The sequence below is a fragment of the Thamnophis sirtalis genome, unplaced genomic scaffold (assembly GCF_051295495.1).
Source record: "Thamnophis sirtalis isolate CommonGarterSnake01/CBP01778 unplaced genomic scaffold, rThaSir2_p1.2 scaffold_1, whole genome shotgun sequence".
Lineage (NCBI taxonomy): Eukaryota > Metazoa > Chordata > Lepidosauria > Squamata > Natricidae > Thamnophis > Thamnophis sirtalis.
In genome coordinates, this window is record NW_028261381.1 from 136,485,553 (window position 1) to 136,508,651 (window position 23,099).

The 23,099-nt window shown below is 35.8% G+C and overlaps 1 protein-coding gene across 7 annotated transcripts; it reads right to left on the bottom strand.

Moving 5' to 3' along the window:
* Positions 1 to 2,937: 2,937 nt before the first annotated feature.
* On the bottom strand, positions 2,938 to 21,538 carry ATXN3 (ataxin 3). Of its 7 annotated transcripts, none has more exons than XR_015698038.1 (12): positions 21,429 to 21,538; positions 19,149 to 19,313; positions 18,146 to 18,190; positions 14,742 to 14,827; positions 14,204 to 14,270; positions 12,370 to 12,457; positions 12,011 to 12,143; positions 11,066 to 11,241; positions 8,638 to 8,761; positions 7,059 to 7,144; positions 5,176 to 5,337; positions 2,938 to 4,501 (listed from the first exon to the last, which is right to left on the bottom strand). XR_015698038.1 is itself a non-coding variant. In XM_087725621.1 (11 exons), exons 1-11 carry the CDS (start codon positions 21,450 to 21,452, stop codon positions 5,243 to 5,245), a joined length of 1,089 nt encoding a protein of 362 aa, XP_087581747.1. In that variant the 5' UTR covers positions 21,453 to 21,538; the 3' UTR covers positions 2,938 to 5,242. The 7 variants fall into 7 exon arrangements, 5 of the variants coding, with proteins under 5 accessions (XP_087581747.1, XP_087581763.1, XP_087581781.1 ...); XR_015698042.1 differs by lacking the exon at positions 2,938 to 4,501 and adding an exon at positions 8,272 to 8,355 and having other exon boundaries at positions 5,284 to 5,337; XM_087725621.1 differs by having other exon boundaries at positions 2,938 to 5,337.
* Positions 21,539 to 23,099: the final 1,561 nt, after the last annotated feature.

A 23,099-nucleotide genomic window follows, 5' to 3' on the forward strand; every position in this document is an offset into this window, starting at 1 on the left:
AGCTGCCACCTCAACGGCCGCCATGACACCTCCAGCTCATCATAGAGCACCACAGGGTAGAGCGCCCTGTTGGCGTCTCAAGAAACAAAGGTCGACGGGACGCTGGAGGGCGGAAAGGTTGCGCGCTCTCAGCCTAAGGAGGACCGGAAAGGTAGCTTTAGTTTCACCTGGCTTTACCCCCCACCCCCCAGTCCTTCCAAAAATTTGGGCGGCGCAATCACGGCGCTTTTTGGAAATCCATTTTACCGTGGCTAAACCCAGCTCGACATGCAACTGCATTCCTATTCTTTGAGGATAGATCTTAGACCTTTTCCCCGCGTAGACAAATGTGAAATATTTAACAGGATTATAAGGTATCCAGAAATACTTGTGGCTTCCCCTCCTTTGTGATTTCATCAGTGTTTATGAACAATAAGAGCCCTTTTTATTCAGTTCCAGTACGATTAAAAAAAATACTTTCGCAATAGATGCCGTCTTCATTTTTAGTCCGTTTCCCAAATCTTTAGACGGTCATAAGCGCAAAGACGGGTTGTAAGTCACTTTGTTTTTCAGCGCGGTTGTAATTTTGAATGGTTGCTAAAGTATTGGAAAGTTATCCAGGCTACTGATTAGTTATTTGTATATCCCTGATCATTATTAAGACATCAGCCAGTTTCATTTGTATATCCAATATAGTATCTTTTTCTGTATCGTTTTTGTAGCCTTGAACTTTGTAGTGTCAGTCTTGTCCAAAAAAATGTGTTCCTCTTCCATCACATTAAAACAATCTATTTATAGAGGCAGACACTGTTAATATTAACTTCTGGGTCCATTGTTCAAAAATATCCTTCAGTATGTCCAATGTTAAAATAGTTTGCTCCATTCTTTATTAGAAAGTCAAATTTAAGTATTTAATTGTAAACTTTTTTCAGGTTCCCTCTAGTGTCCAATATTCAAATATATCATGTTTCTTTTCAAGATACTTCAAAACCAAAGAATTTTCCCACGGGAAGGAGTCTTATAAGTAATTGAAAAATATTATTTCAAATCCAAAATCATAGTGCTAATCACCTTTTGCTGTTAATTTCAAAAGAATTTTCTTTTTAAAAAAATTAAGTCCTTGGATTTAAAATGTCTTTTGGTAAGACTGATGCTGTAAAACTGGTTGCTTCAAAGGTTCCTAATATCTGTTAACAACCAATTTCTAAAAGTGGTTAGAAAAGTAAGTGTGTGAACCCAGAATCATTTGGAAAGCCCTAACTTGGTTTGAGAGAGATGGCTATTCTCATTGCCAGAGCTCCAAACCTACCAGAGACTACTGCATTCTCCTCACAAGGAGTACTGTACGGAGCACTTCTGGGTCTTCTCTGTCCAAAGAGAAATTATGAAGAGACAGTCTACTTGTTAGTTCTTCTGCCAGAGTTGTCAGCTCTGTCTTCAGTTTGCCATTTCTTCTTTAGAAGTCCCCATTTGCAGTGTTTTTTTCCCCAGGTTTTTTTCCGTGTTTTTTGTGAAAATGCATACTTCAGCCGTTTAAAAAGTTCATGTTTGGACCTGAATAAGCATAACACTACTATTTGATGATTCAAACCAAATATGGTCAGAAACCTGATGAAGATTCTTCTCTCAACTCTAGGTGGCTTACAAAAAAAAAACCAGGCAATTGGTAATCATAGGCGCCCTGGCTCATATTTATACTTTACTCCCCATGGAGCTGTGCTTTTCCTGGGCCAATGCCCAGAGGTATAACCAGATTTCAAAACCCTTTCTGAAGCCAACAGGGTTAATTTATATAAGCTAATTTAGGCCATAATATAGTACATCATATTCCTGGGCCCAGTGGCCATAGTCCTTTGTTTGTTTGTTTTACATTGAGCATGCATTTTGTCCTGTGTGATGCACTATTATTTTCAAAAAGTTCATAAAGGAGCCATTAGTTATCACAGAGCTGAAGGTAAACTGGGCTTTGCTTTGCCCTCAAATTATAGCTTGTTCTTATTTATACAAAGGTAATTGTTGTATCACAACATATTTTCATTTTGTTATTAAATTTTTATGCTGTCCATCTCCCTTATAAGGCAACTCTGGACAGCTACAGATTATTACAGGATTGGGACTGTATCTTCAGCATGCATTTTCCCAAGCACCTACCTTTGACGGAGGACAATGAACCAAGCAATGTTTGCCCTTTGGAATATTATGCCATCCCTCCCGAGGGAGTGAGATTGGCTCCATCTCTGATGTCCTTGCAGAAGTCCCCCAAAACCTGGCTCTCGGTAGGCTTGGGAATCTCAAGGAAGTGAGAAACATTCAACATTCAAGTGGTGATTTAATGAGGTAAGCTACATTGCTTGTAACATCTAATAATCTTTTCTAGCAATTAAATGTTTTAATTTTGAAATTAAAATATATTTTAAGAATAATTTTCAATATTGTGACTTTGTTTTTTATTGTACATTGCTCAGGATCATTTTTGCGAGATGGGGGCATATACGGTAAGTATGATAAATAAATTCTAGAGCATTGATCTGGTTATAATGCCAATGGAATAAAAAACTCTTAGAGGACATTATTTAAAAAGGCCTTGGCTATGAAGGAAATCCAGATTTTTTTTCAGTTCTTCCACCAAAAGTGGATTCTATAAGTTTTCAGTTTTAGGAATGTTCACTATTAGAAATGGACAATTTTCAAGGCTGTGCATTAATGTAATCCCCAAGTAGAGAAAATTTTAAACTACTAAAATCTCTCCCAAAATCTACTGCATTAACTTTATGTAAACCACGAAATGTTTTACCACAAATTGACACTTAAAGAAGGGTTCCACCTTTTTTTAAGTGTACATGTTAACTGGAAAAATTATTTTTAAAAACTTTGCTTCATAATTTATATTGTATATGTTTTGAAAAGATAACTTGCTTTGATGAAGACACGCATTTGAAAGAAGTGGACCTAAATTCATCCAGATTCAACTTGTCCACAAGGACACAATTTATTGAAAAAATAAGAAAAAATAAAACTATGGTTTTTACAGACTAGTATGATTTCATTTCATAACTTCTATACATCTTTTCATATATTTCTTTTCAAGTAGTAACTTAAACACAATTAAAATGAATGCATGTGGCTTTATGTAATTAATGCTGTTTTTTTCCAAAACAATGTGCAGTAAATATGGTAATTTTTTGTTAATAAATAAATTAGGCAGATCTAAAATAGCTACCTTCTGTTTACTGACTGGCAAAGCTAGATACACTCTTATAGTATTTATCCCTGGAACAAATCGCAGTGCTTGTACTTCTGTAATAGTTTCACAGAAATCAACAGCATATGATACATGAAAATAAGAGGCATTTGGCTTTCATATTTAACTCTCTCCTTAAATAATTTTTATAAACAGATATTATCAAAATCAATTTTAATATTGTGTTATTTTATAGTACCATAATGTGTACATTTACTAATCATTCAGTAGCAAAGAATGACACATCAACATGGTGCAATATAATAATTTTAAAATAATTTGCAAAACCTAATCAATTTCACAAGATTTTTTGTATATCTGGCGAGTATCCATAGGTTTAATGAGTATTTCATTTGTATCCAAAACTATAGCCTTAATATGTATATGTAAACAGAATGCATTTTTAAAGCATTTTTTTTTTACAAAAAAAACTATTTTAATACAAAATGCCAAATTCAGTCATCCTGCAATATTTGTTATGTAACATTTGACTATCAGAATAAAACTAGCTTACAGAATTTGCTTCCCAGTTTCCCTTGGTAACAGAAACAGAATAAACAGTAAGGTGCATGAATGAAGACCATTCATGAAAAGCTGCAAATCTGTTACAAGACATTCATTAATATCTGATAAAGTACATACTCATACACATTCATTTATGTATATCCATTTTTAACACCTAAGTAACTGTGCAGGGTTCATTTCAGATGTTACTAATGCATATTAATAATGTGGCACTGAAATCATGGCATCAAAATCTTTTTTAACTTCCTCACATCAAAATTAATATGGAATCTTGGAAAGGCTATTAGCTCAATGTAGGAAGTCCCGGTTTAATTCTAAGTGTCCTCCTTTAAAAGCAATTCAGGTAGCAGATTCTTGCTTGAGACTGGAGAATCACTGCCAGAGTAGGTAACTCTAACCTAAGTGGACCAATAAGCTGATTCAGTACAAAGTAACTTATGTCCAGCTTGATAGTATTAATACTTACAGAAATATCTAACAGAAGATAACATATTAATACCAAGTGAAATAATTATAATAACATTTATCAACTATATCCAACACTTTTGACTTCAGTTAATCGGATTCTAGGTGTTCGCTTAATATATATACTAGATCAGTGCATCATAGCCAGTATTGGCCCAACATTTAGTAAAAAAATACTAAAGGCATTTTTAGAGCAAAACAAGGAAGAAGTCTTGAGTCTGCTATTGGAGCGGGTTCCTCCTGTGTGCCCATCAAATCAGCTTTGGAAGATTGGAATGCGTGGAGGCAGATCTGGAGGAGCAGGAGAATAAAAGCAGGATGTTCCATTTTATGATGATTGTAATACTCTAGCACAGTCTTCCAAAATAAGTTTGATGGTCTGCAAATATCTTGCTATTCTTAGTCAAATGTTGTTAACTGATTAAATTCTGGAATTAAGCTGATGCATGTAATTCAAATATCTCACAAAAGTGAAGGTGATTTGTGTTATATTCAGTCTCTTAATCTGGAATCTTGGAAGTGCACTGTAAACATGATACTTAGAACGCCTTTGAGCATATATGTGAAACTACAATTTTTTACATTTCACATAATCTTATTTAGCAAAATTCCAAGCCTTATTCTATAATCAGGTGATGCTCGATCTTCCTGTTAAGAATACATCCTGCAAGAAAAAGTTATCACAACTGAGAAGAACTGCTCCCCATACAAAGATCTGCAGATACCATAAACTCAACCTGGACATCTATGGATCAGAAAAATATTGAATGAAATTTTATTGTATATTAATACCCCTTTTCTCACTGTTCTTCTGACTGAATAGAAATTACCCAGAAGGTCAACAGTATAACCATAAACTAATGAGATTTTATTGTATAGTAACCAATTTTTTTTTTAATTCTGATCCTCAGTCTGAAATCTCACAACTGTATCTTGCTTTGGTACATCAATGAAATGAACCCTACCTTTATGCCACCCACACAGAATTAATACAGAATGTAGTGTTCAGATTAGAATAAATATAAGTATTTGTCATTTCTTTTCCTCTGTATTCAAGCTGTTTGTAACTGTTTCCAAGGACATATTCATAGCGGCTTGAAGCATATCATTTTCACTGATATCACCTCCTGAGAAGAAACAAGAAAATAAGATATATTTGTTCTAGAAAATAACAATTTAAAAAGACAGAAAAAGATCTAGTTCTGATGCTCATAGCTTACTAGTTCAAGACAGTAGTGGGGAACTTCTTGCTGTCAGACAGGCCTATCCAGGAATTACCAAAAGACCTATTAACCATTTCCTGCTTTCTGCTACCAATTGTGCAATATAGGCAGTCAGATCCACTTTACCTTTGTCTTTTTTTTTTAATGAAGAGTCAGAAGATGATCTGACTGACTGATGTAAGTTAAACCTCTGCAATGTCATGTGGTCTTCAAGTCAGGTAGGAGTTTGGATTAACTTGGAAGTAAATCTATTTCTCCACTCTAGGTTTAGGAATTTGGTAAAGAGGACTGGGGTCATTTCTCTCCCGCCCCCTCTATTTATCCTTCCCTTGGTAGATTCATAGAGAAGACTAGATTGCATTCAAGTACAGATTCCTCTGAACAGGAAAGCCCTTGGCTTAATATTAAAAATAAAATAAAAAAATTAGGAAGCTTCAAACCAAAGTTAACAGATGCCCATCTTTTTTTTCCAGATATTTTGAGATGTGTCTGAACATTTAGCTTATACATTTATTGCAAAACTACCATAGGTTTTCAGAAAAGTTCAAAACTAAACCAAACAAAAAATAATAAAGCTGACATAAATTCTAAAAGAAAAAAACAACAGCAAATATTTATTCTATTATATTTACAGTCTACCTTTCCTGTTGGGCTAAAAGAAACCAACCATATTACAATCAGTTGAATGTGAGTCTTTCTCGCCTGCCTTGTTCATTTTAAGTACTACACCACAATGGCTCACTTGCCTAGTTAGTTAGTTATTCTATTTCATTATTCATTCTTTGAATAAATACCAGAAAACATCCTCCACACAAAATGTATTTGCTGCTTCTGGTAATCTGTTCCCAAGCCTTTTACACTTTTAAAGTTGTATAAGAAGTGATGCTGAAAACATGCTAGCCACCTCTGCAATTAACACAACATTGCAATGATGATGTTCAAGATGGCTAATTCCAATGTGCATTCTGCATTAAGTGGAATTTTCTAAAGTTAGTCTCATATATAAAGCATTGTGAACCCTAGCCACAGATTTTCAACATATGGTTAATGGCAGATAAATATCTATGGTATCCAAATAAGTTCGTGATTAAAGGTGAATTTTACCCTATGCCATTGAGACCATTAGAATTAGAACTGATTCTACGAGCAGTCCCAAGTTACAAATCTAATCGAGGAGTGATACAATTTAGAGTAAACTGAACAGATTCTTTCCCCAGTTTATTAGTCCTCATCTATTACCAGATTCAAGCATCAATTCAAAACAAGTACTACCGTGCTTGTACTTGATGAAAAAGGACAGAACTGGGTATCATTTACACAATGGTATTTCATTGCTATTCTCTATATAACCTCTATAAAGTAGATGCTCGAAATAAACACAAAATGGTATTTTAGAAGACATCCCCCACACAATGGAACTGCCACAGGGCAGAGCATCAGTGCTTTCTGAAACAAGTTGTCTAAATGTCAGACGGCATTTCCCAGAAGGATATGCTGACCAATGATACAGAAAGCTATTAAGATATTTGATAAAATGTATTAAACAAAGTAAAAGATATCTTTGGCTAATCATTTGAAAGAATAACTGGAAAAATGTGTTGAAATCTGGCAAATAAAAGCAATACCTCTATCATTAACTAGTGTGTGTGAATTAGTAGCTGCTTCACCATGGAACTGTTGAATCTGAACTTGCTTTTGCAGCTGCTGCTGTCTAAAACAATCAAAGAGAGAAGTATGCAGCATTAATTATTATATGTAGAAAAGCCTATAACTTTATGATTCCTTGCCTTTCTTCATCCAATTTAATTTTTCCTATTAAATAATGAAGTAATATTTGAAAAGTTCACAGTGCAGGAAGCTGGACCGATATATTTCAATTTTTGCACTACACACATTAACACACGCACATATGTGTATGTATGTATGTTTAAAATATCCAATTCTAAAAATTGATCAGGTAGGTGTAATATTTAAAGTATATTGATTCCAGAGAATTAGCCAATAAGCTTACTAACAATTGTTGACAAAACACCACATTTTGGTCTTTTCTCCTAGATTCCATTTTTCTCCGAATATACAACACAAAAATATTTTGGAATCAGACTATTGGGAATTACATCTAATTCCAAAGCCAGGAGATGAGAAACCATCCTTGAAAAGGCTAAACCAGTACATTCTCAGAGAAAAAAAGAAACAATTTTTTTCTCTCAGGAGCACCTGAAAGTTTTCTGATCAGGATATGGAGTTTGGCACATTACTATGGTTGAATGTGCTTCTGGTCAATAATTATAGTGATGATTATTAGAAGAAAGTAAGTCTGCCTGTTAGTGCACTTTCAGTTATTACCTTTCTTTGAATTAATGCAACATAAAAACTTTCTTCAAAATAAAAATGATAATCACAGATAATTATACATGTACATAAAGTAGATAAGAATTATAGGAGTACCAATTGCTAATGAATGTATTTTACTATTACATAATAAGGAGATGTATTTTGGTACTATATCCAAATTAATTTATAATTTAGAACAAGCCAAGAGATGGATTAGTAATATGCTTAGGAAATGAGGTCTTATTAAAAAGAAGCACTAAAAAGAATGATGTCAAGAGGCAGGCAGTATAGCATTTTCAATTAAAAATAGTAACATTGCTGTTACATGAAGTTTGCCAAGAATTAATCAATGAACACATAAATATGGCACTAGAGATCAATTATCAATTTGCTACTAGTTTATAATCTATACTGCCCTAAATAAAAAAAATACTTAAATCATCATGATAAAGCATCATACATTCATTTGCATTTCAAACTGGAACAATCATCTATATAACTGACCAATGAATTAGTTACGTAGGTAGCGTGATTTGCCCAAGAACGGAATCCTGCTATCTGCAGCCAGCATGGTGCCTCAGTCTTGTACTATAATATCAAGCCAAAAGAATCAAGATATTTGCAAAACTGAGTGAGTGGTTCAGGAGTTTAAGAACCAGCTAAATACTGGTATGAGTTAATTCAGGGGGGACGACACCTCAGCAGTCTCCTAGTACTTTGGACTACAATTCTTTGTTCTAACCAGCATAGTTGGTATTAGAAAAAATAGGAATTGTAATCCAAAATACCTGAAAAACATCAAGTAATAAATTTAACAAAGGCTTCTGGGGCTTGCCACTCACAAATTATGCTTTACACAGTTTACATTACTTTTCAAAATAGGCCTGTCTTCGACGCCGCAATTCTTCTGATGGGAGAGATTCAGTTTGGCCTGTTGCAGATGAGTGTGGAATGTTCTGTGTGCAACAATCTGAGAAGCCACTTCGATGTTCTCCTAAAAGTCACACACACCCACTTATTGGGAAGGTTAAGTTAACCAGGATATTTACTACGTGTCGCATAAAATAACAAAAGCAATCTACAATACACATTTGTATAATAGTAATTATAAAATAAAAAAATTAAACAGTAATAACAAGGAACAATATCTTTTTTTTTTAAGGAACAAAAGCAACTGTCATCAATTATACTTTAAAAGTATAGAACAAACCAAATCAAACCAAAAACACCCCCAGATTGGTTTCCTCCACAGCTGGCAATAAAAAGGCTGGTGCCAGTTAGACCTGCTCAGGGAGGACATTCCACAAACCAGGACAAGATCCTGGCTTTCATCCTGACTAGAATAAATGGAAGCTCAAAATGAACACTTTCACCTGTGATCTCAGTTCTTTTAATAGTACTGCTTTTCAAAACCAGGAGACCAAGAGGTCTAGTCCTGCCTTAGTAATGAAAGCCAATCGTGTGATTTAAAGCTGTCACTTTCAGTTCAACTCACTTATTTACACAAATAAATTTAAAAAACAACACTGGTATAATCCTACTTAGTAGCTGGGCTACCAACTTGAATGTTTCATATCATCTTAAAAGAAGTCCTATTCTATTGTAAGTAGCAGTTGGATTTGGATATTATAACAGCATGGATAATAAATAGCAATACATATTTTAAGATTATCAATATATTTTATATGACTATGATTAATGAGAAATGGGAGGGCTGCTCAAAATTAAAACTAATAATAGCAGATTTGTATTTGCAGGAACACATTTTTTAATTTAAAAAATAAGACCAATTTCCTTTGAGTGAGCAATAAAGCCAACTCTTATAAATCTAGTCTCAATGTGTTCATATATGTTCTATCTTCTAAATGTATTGTATCTAGCTGCTAGTTCCATTTAGGCCCTTAGGAACACCTTTGTTAGGGCTAGGAATTTCAGCCTGCCATGAAGCAGATAGAAAGACAGAGATAGTTAAATCTTTTAATAACTGCCCAAAACAGTCTTGAAATGCTGTCACCTTGTAATAATATTAATGTGAGACACAGTATTTTGAAATTATTATTCCTACCTTAGACCTCAGAATTTGGTTACTGAATTAAGAGAAAAAGTAAGATTACTCTTTTTGCTTTTGCTCTGATGGGATGGGAAAAGCAAGAAGCTAATTTTGACACTTAACCACCCTTCTGCCATCAAAACAATCTAACTGCAGAACTCAATAAATTTTTCCTTATCATTCAACTTTCCTCACACTTTTCCATATGTTTGAAAGTAAAAAAGAAATAATTTCTTGCAAATCTCTATTTTCTTTCTTCACCAAACTTAGTATTAAATTATTCAAACTGGAGAATAAATCCTTGCATTTTGGTACCTTCAGAAAGAATCCCACTCTGCTCCAGAGAATAAATTTGTCTGAAAAACTGAAATTACCATATTTTTCAGAGTATAAGATGTACCTTTTTCCCTCAAAAAGAAGCTGAAAATCTGGGTGCATCTTATACACTGAATACAGCATTTTCTGCCTCCCGAAACCCTACCCCTTCACCAAAATGGCCATGCAGAGCCTTTAGGAGCCTTGCAGAGTGTTCCTGGGGGCTGGGAGAGGGCAGAAATGAGCGAAAAATGGGCCATTTTTTGCTCAATTTTGCTCCCCCCACCCCAGCCATCCAGGAGTACTCTATAAGCCTCCTAAAAGCTATTCATGCCCTTTTGTTTTGAAGAAAAATAGGCCCGTTTTTGCAAAAAACAGGCCGTTTTTGGGAGGTCTGCAGAGTGCAAAAACTTTTTTTTTAATTTGCCTCTTCAAAACCTTGGTGCGTCTTATACTCATATGAATCTTATACTCTGAAAAATGTGGTACTCCAAAGCACCTCACTAGATGAAACACTGTTATTTACTAAGATTGTGCAAGTGTTTGAAAATGATTTGGAATAAATGCTTTTGATTTAGAAATTGTGCTAAGTCCAAATAAATTTTAACTCATTTTTTAAAGTGTGCAAATCTTATCTATAAAGACATTTTAAAGGTATATAATGCTTCTGTGAGGAAGAAAATTTGGTGTAAGGGTAACCTTGGCTCACTTTGGGACAATCGCTGTCTCTCAGGAATAGGAAGAAAGTCATGGCACATATGTCCAATGTCTGGCAGACAAAACTGCTGGTACTAGGTCACCAGAAGTCAACACTGACTCAAAGGCACACACACCAAAAGCTCCAGTGTAGTTTTATTGCTTGTATTATGTTTGAATAAGATTTAAGCATACAAACTATCAAATCATTTTTTAAATCAAAATATAATCTTTTACCTTGCATACTAAGTTGAATAGCCCTCCGGAGATCTGCTTCTTCATCCTCCATATCAATTTCCTGTCTGCTGAGTGCAAGTGCTTTTTGGAAATTTTCTTCATCTTCATCTAACATATTGGTATTATCCAAGGATTGGTTAACATCTAGTGCTTGTTCTAAGTCTGGTTTTTGCACCCTGGAAAAGTTAAACAGAAAAAAAACATTCTTGTTACAAAGCCAAATGCTGCGCTATATCTAGATGAGTGGTAGAGAGAACGGTTTAGTTTTTGAGTGAGCAGAAAAAAGATGGCTATCAATTTGTTCATGTCAGAAGCATCCCAATTAAAATAAGGCATACCATGACATAAAATTTAAAATATTAAATACAAGATTAATATATCTCCAAATTAAATAGATCTTGCCCAGAAACTAGCAACATTGTGTTCTGTCGTGCTGCTACCATGAAGTTCTCAAATGTACTCTGATTGGGACACAAAGGGCAGGTACACATACTGTATGTGTTGTTGTCTTCATGTTACCACAATCACAAAAAATAGAAGCCAGAAGTCTCTGGATCTTGTTATACCCATGCAAAGTCTATTAATGAGGTCAGTGAAGTTATAGATAGCACCATTGACACTATCTTTATTTAAGATTCTTCTAATAACTGCATTTGCACAGATAGCTATGAAGGTAGTCCAAGCCTTTTTTTAAAGACTTACTTTTTAAAAATTCCCAATTCTTAAGAAAATATACAGAAATTATGCAAAACTTATTTTGTATTTGGTATATCTCGTATTAGACATAGATAATATTTTTATTATAGGCAAACAGATATTTTGGTTTATTCCATGTGTAAACATAATAGTACCTTCTACTTTTTAGCTCCTATTTTCTTTGTTCATAATCAGGCCTCAAAATACTTACACTGAATCCATTAAAATACAAGCATTTATTTACCTTACCTTTGATCTCTTGATTGCAGTGTGTCTTCACCAATTAATTTTGGCCTTTGCATTTGCTGCACCCGAATCATTTGAAGTAATTGATCAGCTTCACAATCAGGTAAGTCACCTTTTACAACAAATATTGAATAACCTATGAAAGATAAAAGGATATGAACAGATTAGGGAGATAATCTAAAAATTAATATAAAATACAGTTAGTGGGCAAGGCTCTAATGGATAGAAAAATGTTCTTTATCAATAATGGGCAATTTGGTTATGTATTTTGCATAATTCAGTCAAACAACATAGGAAAAGTGTTTCCTTAGATGAATATTACAGCACTATTACAGCAGTCAGCATCTGAAAAGTAGGATTACCTTCCTGTTGTAGCTGGGCCAGAAAAAGTGCAAGGTAAGTATCAGATATTAGTTCTGGACCGGTCAAAAGAGAGTTCAAGTTGAACCACTGTTCAAAAAAAAAAAAAAAGATTAACATGCAGTGTGATTATTAATAATATATTTTAATACATAGCAAACCATATACCTACTACCAGTAAAAAATTGTTTTACTTAAAAAAATTAAGTAAATATACAGTATACGGTGCCACAGCCAAAGGTGAGGCAGGGGGGTGGAGCTGCCTCACACACTCCGGACCGACTTACTTCAGGGCCCCCACAGCCAGGCCACCCACCCCCGACACCTGCCTTGCCTTGTGGCTGTGGCACCAGTACGTCATGGGAAGGGGGGGGAAATAAGACACCCTCCGAAAATAAGCCGTAATGTTTATTTTGGGGCCCAAAAGAAAATAAGTCCTGGTCTTATTTTCGGGAAAACATGGATATACCATGGAATATTATTATTTGTATAAATATGATGGCTTGCAAACCGCTTCTCAGATACAAAAGTCCTAGTCTCTTCTAGTCATTCTCAGATAGTATATGCAAGTTAATGGGTGCATTTAGTTATAGGGAAAAAATTAGGCTGTAATCAAAGGAATGCCTTTAATATTTAGCAGGAAACTTAACATATTGCTCTTTCTGTTGTGGAAGCATCTATTGCAATATAAATGCCTGGTTTTAAATTAGAAAAACTGATGAATCAGAAACATCAAGGGGAAAAAATCTGGCTGCAACTCCCTAGTCTACATATTGCTAAAACTTTCATGTTTGTCTCTTGTAACTTTCAATTAGCAAAATGATGCATCATAGGGCAACAATTTGTGAATCAAGATTCCTGAAATATGTTAAGTTAAAAAAATGTGTACAAAATCCAGGACCCATTACTCCCAGGGAATCTTAAGATGCAGCTGTTGCAGCAGCAGCAGTCAGCTGCAACCATGTGATTGTGATTTCCAGTGCTCCCTGCCAGCTTCTCACAAAGTCAGTGAGGAAGCTGACAGGAAGTTGGAAGTCACCCTCGTTCCCACTGTTGTTCCCACTGCTGCCCATCCATGGTTGTTTTATATTTAGGTAAGTAAATATTGATAAAGGATGATCCAAAAAGTTGTAGGTTGTTTAATACACAACCGTGATGGCGAACCTATGACACGCATGCCCCAGGTGACACACAGAGCCCTCTTCAGGCATGCGAGCCGTCGCCCCAGCTCAGGCTCCACTGTGCATGTGTGCTTCCCAGCAGCCAGCTGGTTTTCGGGTCTCTGCCATGCATGCAGGAGACACATGTGTGGGGGTGTATGCCGGGGAGGGGGTCACAGGTGCAAGTTCAGGGAGTGGGATGCACACGGGGGTCGTGTGCACATGCGCAGAGGCTGGGGCAGCACGAGGGATTGCATGCACGGGGCGCACACAGGGTGGGGTCACACACACATGCGCAGAGCTCACAGGGGGGGTCGCATGCGCATTGCATAGCAAAAGTGGACACACACGCTTTTGACATGCAACAACAAAAAGGTTAGCTATCACTAACCTACAACATTCTAAATCTGTTCCAGCTTCAGAATGGAAATACTGAACAGTAGGAACAAAGCAGCTCTGGGAAATAAGATTTTGCATAGAACCAAAATGTTTCATCAATTGTATCTATTTATCTATCTGTCTGTCTGTCTGTCAGATCTGTCGGTCTGTCTATCATCTAATTATCTATGAATGCAGTGTTTGTCATTAAAAACGCACTAAATTTTGACTGAACTTATAGCTGATTCCAATGGCAAACTTGACATTGATTTTAAAGAAGGAAAATAAAGAACTTTACCTGTTTTCCTAATTTTCGTACTGTAAACCAGTGCTCTTTATAGTTACAAATAAAAGACCTTTCATTTCTGAAAAGAAAACACAAAGTATTCAGAGAATTAATTATTTGAGCACAGAAATATTAATGTTATCATTTTTGCATTTAGAAACATCATACTGTAGTATTAAAGTTACGATTCGGATTACGTGAACTTTTCATCCACAGATAGTTCAGAATATTTAATAATATTGTTTTAGAGATATTTATCATTATATATGCTTGATAAAGACAGACATACTGTTGATGTCATTAAGCAGATTCCATTCAAAAGCAGCATTCTATTATGCTACAGATACTGAGATGTCATGAAGGCTCAGGGGACAAATGAACATGTAAGGCCTCAATAATATGAAACAGAAAATGCTGAGTGGATGAAACCAGAACTTGAAATAGTAATTTTCAAAAGGAGTTCTGAAGGAAAGGATAAGGGTTTTCTTTTTCTTGCATAACTATTATTATTCTTTAAATGAAAGCAGGGAGCTAAAAAATAAAGTCTTACATAGGTTCGATCCTGAGCCTCTGATACTCTGGGCTGTTGAAGAGGATTAGTTCTAAACCCCAAACTTTCAAGGCATTGCTTATAACCTGTCAAAAAACAGCACTTTTCATGAGATAAATCAGTCAGTTATAAAATGTAAGCAATGCAACCATTTTAGAACTATAAAGACAAATATATTAACTAAATTCATATAGTCATACTCAGAACAGACCACTGAAATCAATGGAACTTCAGTAGTCAGGACTAAAGTCACATTGAGTTTAATTTGTTTGCTCTGATTAAATCTGGACCCATCCTATTGTTTCAACTAAAGTGAGAGTGGGGGAACAACCATATTTCATTAAAAGAAAAACACTGGGCTGTTAATTAAGAATTAACCTTCATGAATCTACATTAAGCAGGCCAAATATAAAATATATTTAAGGGAGGATAACAAATATACAATTTGAAAACCAATTTGGTCTTCCAGAAAAACCAATTGATTTGGAGGGAAAATAATAGGAAGAAAAAAAAACAATTTGATTTCCCCCCCCCAAAAAAAGTCACATTATACACCTGAGTTGTTTATTATCAGCAGCTAATTACAATCAATTTGCTCTGGAAGCATCAATTTTATTCTGACTGTCAGGTCATTATGTGTAGCTGGTAAGATATTTAAAACCTATTGGTCTAATTCTTTATATAGTGAAATTCCATTTCAACTGACTATTTTAGGGAGGAAGTGTCCCTAATTCAGGAATATCTGTTAAACACATAATACATTATTATACTGATAAGTGTCATTTGTGTGAATGCATGATTTATATCTTTACCCAAATTATATGATGCAAATGCTGTAAATCACTACTGAAATTTAGTTCTTTGTGAATGAGAACTGCTGTAATGAGATCTATAAACTATAGTTTTACTTTATATTATAAAAGACATTCATTTTTTCAAGGACAAGACGTTAACAACCATTTTAAAATGCCAATAAAATAATTTAAATGTTGAGTAACTATCCCAAAGGTGTTTCTTCAAAAGAAAATTAGACTTTATTTGTTCTTTCTTGAAGACGTTTCACTTTTCATCCAAGAAGCTTCTTCAAGTTTTGATTGAATGGTGGAGAATGGAAGGATTTCTATTTCTATAAATATTCTCGCATGATACCACTGATCTCCTGTTTACAACATAGTCCTATCAGCAATTCCAAGAAGGTTCCACATCCATTTGCACTATTAAGGTGATAATGAGGACTCAGATAAACCTCCAAGTAGCCCCAACAACCCCTAAAGAAAGTGCTGACTGCAAAGACTATAAATCCTTCCACTCTCCACCATTCACTCAGAACTGAAGAAGCTTCTTGGATGAGAAGTGAAATGTTTTCAAGGAAAAACAAAAAAAGTCCAGCAGCCTTTTGAAAAAGCACCTTTAGGACAACCATTACCTAGATGACTGAGAATCTCCAGACATGTTGAATGACTATTTGCATGAGAAGTATATTTTTTGACATCACTGAGTCCTATAGAAACTCAGTATATTCTGCATATTTTGGACAAAGTAATATATTTGTTCTTAAATTTCTTGATTGAAATACATTATTAGTATAAAACTTGTTTGCCAATTATTGGGAAATTAAAGAGAGAAATTTACCCTGCTTCCCATTTTGTAGAAGAGGAAAAAATAAAAGCAATCTATAGAAAAGTATAATAATAAATTGCAGATTAAGTCTGCCAGCTTCAGTGATTTCAAACGTGATACAAATATAGTCAATTATGGATAAAGTTTACTTTGTTGTTACAAACTACTGTACTTTGCAGAGCATATATACTATATAACTTACATGGCTCTGAAGTCTTTGTTCCTAGTTTACTTATTATTTACTTAGCCTAGTTATTACATACAACAATCTATCCCATACACACACACACACACACACACACACACACACACAAACACACATACGACTGCAGTGTGACCATCGTATGTAACCTTCCCAGTCAATTTCTGACAAGCAAACTCAATGGGGGAAGCCAGATTTGCTTAATGAGTCACTTAACTACTGCAGTGATTTCTTTAACAAGGTAAAATTGAGCATGACTCACTTAATAACTGCCTTGCTTAGCAACTGTCCCAATTGTGACTGTATGTTAAGGATAGCCTGTAATTAATTACACAGGGATGTTGTAACAATATGTGGAGATAATCTTGGATATGGGAGGGGAAGAGATGCTGCCAAAGAGAAAGTGGAAGGTTTGTACTATTAAACTTACAAGATTCTGTTAATGTAACCTCACAATCAAGTAGAATTAGCTCATCTGGTCATTGTTTTATCTGGAAATGCCTTGTTTATCTGGAAATGCTGACATCAATTTTGAATAGAAACTCTGCATACGTGTGTGAGCACATATTTGCACACAGAGGGAGCCAGTTTTATCTAGGAAGCAAGTTTGCTGTAGTGATTAAGGCACCATGTTAGAAACCAGAAGACTACGTTCTGGTACCACCATAGGCTTGAAAGCCAGCTGAGTGATTTTAGGCCAATCATTCTCTCTCAGCTCAACTCACTTTATAAGGTTGTTGTTATGAGGAAACTAGGAGAAGGGAGGAGTATTAAGTATGTTTGTTGCTTTGAGTTTATTTATAAAGTCATAAAGGTAGGATAAAAAATCAATATCAATCTCCCGCTGTCTCTTTTACAGCTTGAGAAGTTGGTGAGGTTCCTTTCTAAGTCTCTCTCTGCCTATTATGCAGTTGCAAGCTATGCCTTCTCTTATTTGATCATCCCCTAGGCTGCATCTTTGCTCTCCATCTCCTGAAGTCATTCCTATATGTGTATGTATGCCAACTTTTCACTTTGTAATGATTTATTTGGAAAACTTTACACATATACCTTATAAAAAGTACATTTCCACCATCCTTGATGTACAATACAAAGGAAGATTTTTATTAATTACATCATTATAAATAAATAAGCTCATCTGTTTGTCCAGAAAAAAACTTAATGCAAACTTTTTTTAAATCCCAAAGGACAGCTTAACTGGGGCGGGGGTGGTGGTTTGAAATAATGTATTACATTATCAGTTTTGCCTTGGGAAATCCATCCCATCCTAACCTATGTAGAAAAATTATATAATTTATTAGAATGCTAATATTCTACTGAAAATCAGTGGGATGTAAAAGCATAGAAGCTATTTACAGAATTGCAATCACAATTAGGCTTGAAACATAAAGAACTCTCTGTAACCATGGATTTGCTCCTTGTACATTTTGGGAGGCAAACATTTACTTTAAGAAATATATTCACCGAGCACAGCTGTTTCCTAAACAGCTCTTAAATAGGAGCCCAGGGTATTTCAATAAGCATTTGCAAATGTTGTATTCTAAAAAAGTTTGCACAAATTATAGAGCTAGAAACTGCTTACTTGAATTGAGAAGAAACCACTATCATCCATGTTTCCTGAAGGTTGCTGTTCAACAAAGAATGCAAAGAAAAGAAGATTAAATTATGTGCTACAGAAGCTTTTGGAAAATTATATGTAGAAAATAAATTCAGTTAATCTTAAACTTTATTCACTCTAAAAATATTTTTAATGAACCATTCTGAAGGCATGAGAACAAACGTAACATTCTGGGATATGTCAATGAAAAACAGCAGATAAACACCAGACAAATACAAAAACATAGTGGTTAGTATAGTAGCCTTTTTCATGTTGCTCTTTGTACACTCATTTGTGGCCATCAATTTAGCTTGGGACAATTACATCAATTACATCAATGTAGCTTGGGACAAAATAAATTCTGTACCTGAAGTTCTTGTTTCTTTTTTTAAAAAAGGCATTAGAAATGTTAAACAGAAGCTTCACTGAGAAATTGACTGTAATTCTAATACAGGTAGTTCTCGATTTACAACAGTTCATTTAGTGACTGTTCAAAGTGATAATGGCACTGAAAAAAGTGATTTATGACTGTTTTTCATACTTATAACCATTGCACCATCTCAATAGTCATGTGACCAAAATTCAGACACTTGGCAATGACATGTTATGATGGTTGCAATATCCTGGAGTCATTTGATCCATTTTTGCGACCTGACAAGCAAAGTGAATGGGGAAGCCAAATTCAGTCAACAACCGTGTTACTAACTTAACAACTGCAATGATTCACTTAACAATTATGGCAAGAAAGGTCATAAAATGGGACAAAACTTACTTAACAAATGTTTCACTTAGCAACAGAAATTTTGGCTTCATTGTGCTCATAAGTCAAGGACTACCTGTATATCTGGAGATGCTATTCTAGGAAGGAGAATAGATAACTTTACATTTCATCATTCTGAAATTCAGCTTCAATATATGCTCTTTCAGTAAGAAAATATGCAGAACAAAAACTGGCAAATAAATGTAAAACCACCTGAAGAGCTGTTACCTGTAAAAATGTCCTATATTCTTCGCTAGAAACTCCACCCTCCGCCATTCTTATTCTCTCTTCTTCATCTAACTGCTGTGCAATAGAAGACAGTTCCACAGGACTGAAATACTCCCCTTGCAGTAAATTATTCAAACAATGCTGGGCACACAGAGAACCTTCTTGCTAAAGTATGAAAAAATAAAAACAAAAATCAATATTGTATGATCTTTTTATTTTTATTGTTCAAAAACTAGAGTAAATATAATCTTTGAAGTTACCCTGCTTATGTGTTTAGCCGGAGATAGTAAAACAGATACATTGCGATTGTCTCCTTCATGATTATATTTTTAACATATTTTTCACTATATTTTAATGCATTTATATCAATTTGAACTATTAAATGAATACACTGTATATGAAAGTTTTTTAAATAAAGCTCATTGTTTCCATTAAACTATTCAGCTAAAATTATGCCTATGCATGCATATGTACTTGAACATACAGTATTTATATATAAGTATGTACCCAAACAAGTCCAACTAGTTCTGCATGCAATTGCAGAAACACATTCATAATGGTTATTATTTAAGTTGCCTAAATCACAATCCTTGATTTTCCAATATAGTGTTTTTATTGTTCCATCACATTAAGCCTTACATAATACTAACTATAATCTATTTTATTACCTATTACCAAAAGAAATAATGCACATCAGTCAGCTGTGTGATATATCTGGTTTAGTGCTAAATAACAATTTTAATGTAAACTTAATCATAAGAAAATCAGAAGTATGAATTTATAATTATTGCATATATCTGTTTCTAAACATAAAAGTTGCATCTATCTATGAGGACTGAAGCATAGGTATTAAGGTTGTAACTTTAGCATAAATCATGATCAACAACAGAATATTATTGACAATGTTTAAATTATTATAGTCTTCCTGACTGGTTTAAATCAATATGACTTAGACCAAACTTCTCCAGCATTAAATACCTCTCAGTATCAGTTGCTAAACAACATAGATGGCAAAGTGCTCACATCCTGCTTGAAGGTATTTGGTAGCCCATTGAAGAAATGGGATTAACGTCTTAATACAGCTCTTTCTCTATTCTCTGACCTAAACATTCCTAAAGAAAAGCATTTCTATATATTCCAGGGTAGCTTAAAAAAATCTTCACACCAGAATCACCAACCCTCTGGGATGTTTTTAGGGACACGTAACTCTTGGGAGAGGGAAGCAATTAGCAAATTTGTGTTATGCTTTAAAATGTTCTTCCTTAATAGCTATATTAATTGGATACTTAATGCTATTAAATCTCTGCCCTCTTTCCAAAACATCAAAGAAAAGCTGTTTGATAGGAAAATGACAATATATCATTGCCTTCAGAATCAATCTGAAATGTAACATCTTATCTTCCCCCCACAAAAAAATTATATCTAGAGATTTTAATACTGCACAAAAGAAAGATTAAAAAGAAACCCAAAGTATTCTTTTCCCCTAGCAGAAATTATTCAGGTTATACATAATGTTGATGTCAAGGAAAAAGGGATCATATTAATGGCAGAGATGCATGAGGCGCAGACAATTTCAAAACAACCAGTTCCATCAAGCAAGGCAGGAAACAAAATCATGTACTGTATCATTCTGCATATATACACATCAATAATAGCTGAAAGGAAACAAGGAAGATATATACATGCAGCACCTCATATAAAATGTTAGGGTTTAGTAACACCAATTCATGTGTTCTTGTCCTCCATGTTCAGCTCCCACTTCCTTGTTTTCTTGCTCATTGATCCTGCCAGCATGGTTAGGGGCCGATGATGCTCCGGAAAGGTTCACTAGTAAGCCTGGGAGAGAAAACGCTTCCTTGCACCACCCAGCTACGGGAACATACTTTAAAAGCAACATCTTAAAGAGTAAGGCGTCCGTTTTCCACAAACGTGACCGCTTCGCCGCCCGAGACAGGCGACGGGAAAGGCAACAATGTTTCAAAGCTCAGACCTTTATCTTATAATAGCCACAATCCTCTCCTCCCTATTGGAAACTCTTCGCCCGCCTTGCCTTTTCTAAGTACCTCCAAATCTCAGGAAACCCCTCGGCGGTTTGAATATAAAAGTATAAAAGACTAAAAAGAGATTTTCGTAGCCTTTGAACGACCCAAGGAACCGAAACGGCAAAGTTTTCGCTTGTCGGGCAAGCTCCCTCGCGAGCCGCCCTCCTTTCCCCTCGCTTCGCCCTCTTTTTAACCTCGCACCCCACCTTCCGTAAGGGAAGGCAAGAGCCTCACTCACCCTCTCGTGAAAGATGGCCTCCATGTTTATGTGTCTCCCACCGCCACCATCGGCTTTCACACCACATGATCCGACCCAGCCAATCAAGCTACGCTCTGCTCCGTGACCCGCTGCAGCCAATCGCGAGGCTATCTCTGCCTTCCGCCCCGCTCCCCTCGACCCGCCTCGATGAGCGCAACAAACGCCCCTTAGTAGTCCGTCGCGATGCTCTGCGTGCCTCTTGCCGTCCTGCTCCGGCGTCTCCTGACGACGGAGAGCGCAGGAAGGGACCCCACTCGGGCAGGCTGGGGTCGTATCGCCAGCGGGGCATTTTCAACAGTAAACGAGGATAGGAAGGGCAACGATAGGAAAAGAACGCAACTCTTTACTTGCCTACTGCATTTGGGTCGGAATAATAACAGAATGTAACACAGTTGGAAGGGATCTTGGAGGCCATCTAGTCCAACCCGCTGCTCAAGCAGGAGACCCTACACCAGGGGTCCCCAAACTTGGCAACTTTAAGACTTGTGGACTTCAACTCCCAACATTCTCCAGCCAGCTGGCTGCAGAATTCTGGGAGTTGAAGTCCACAAGTCTTAAAGTTGCTAAGTTTGAAGACCTCTGCCCTAATGCCATTTTTGACAAGTGGCTGTCCGGTCTCTTTTTGAGTCTCCAGTGATGAAGCACCCATAACTTCTGAAGGCAAGCTGGTTGATGGTTGGAACGATCAACAATTGATGGCAATGCTTTGCTCTCATTACGATTTTATATTGTCAGTTTTTTGTTTTGATGTGCAGGGCTGCCAAATCTGGGCTGCAAAATGTTTCCTATTATTCTCTTTCTGTTTAATGGTCGCCAGAACTTTGGCAACTAAGATGTCATAGTCTTAGATTTAAAGAACAAAATAATCTTTCTGTGGAGTGATGCTCAGTTATAGTGCGATGAGTGCACTTCTGGAAGACTTTAAAAGAAGAGGTTAGAGCATGGGTGTCCAACTCATTGCATCACATTGCCATCATGTGACATTTTGAGGTGTTTTCCCCTTTGCAGAGCTGGGGTGGGCGTGGCCTGCATGTGACATATCTGATCTACGGGCTGCCAGTTTGATACCCCTCCTATAACTTAGAGGAAAATGAACAGACTACTTTTGGAAGAAAAGGACATCTGCCTAGCCAGCCAAATCAACTGTGATAATGAATGGAATAATAGATGTTAGTTTGTCTGACATCCAAAACACATTTAAGTTGTGATTTAGCAATAGCAGTAGACTTATATACCACTTCATAGGGCTTTCAGCCCTCTCTAAGCGGTTTACAGAGAGTCAGCATATTGCCCCCAACAATCTGGGTCCTCATTTTACCCACCTCGGAAGGATGGAAGGCTGAGTCAACCCTGAGCCGGTGAGATTTGAACCGCTGAACTGCTGATCTAGCAGTAGCCTGCAGTGCTGCATTTAACCACTGCGCCACCTTGGCTCTTGTTTGTTTAGCTGAGGCTTTTTCAGTCATTACAATTGGTTGGATTTATAACATGCCAAAGCTTAGCACATTACAGTTTTCTATAAGCACATATTTAATATGGTATATAAGTAACAGAAACTAAATATTTTAAGGAACTAAATATTACAGTCATCATAAAATATAACCCCTCAAAGGTGGTATCAATATTTTGTAAAAATAATAATAATACGTG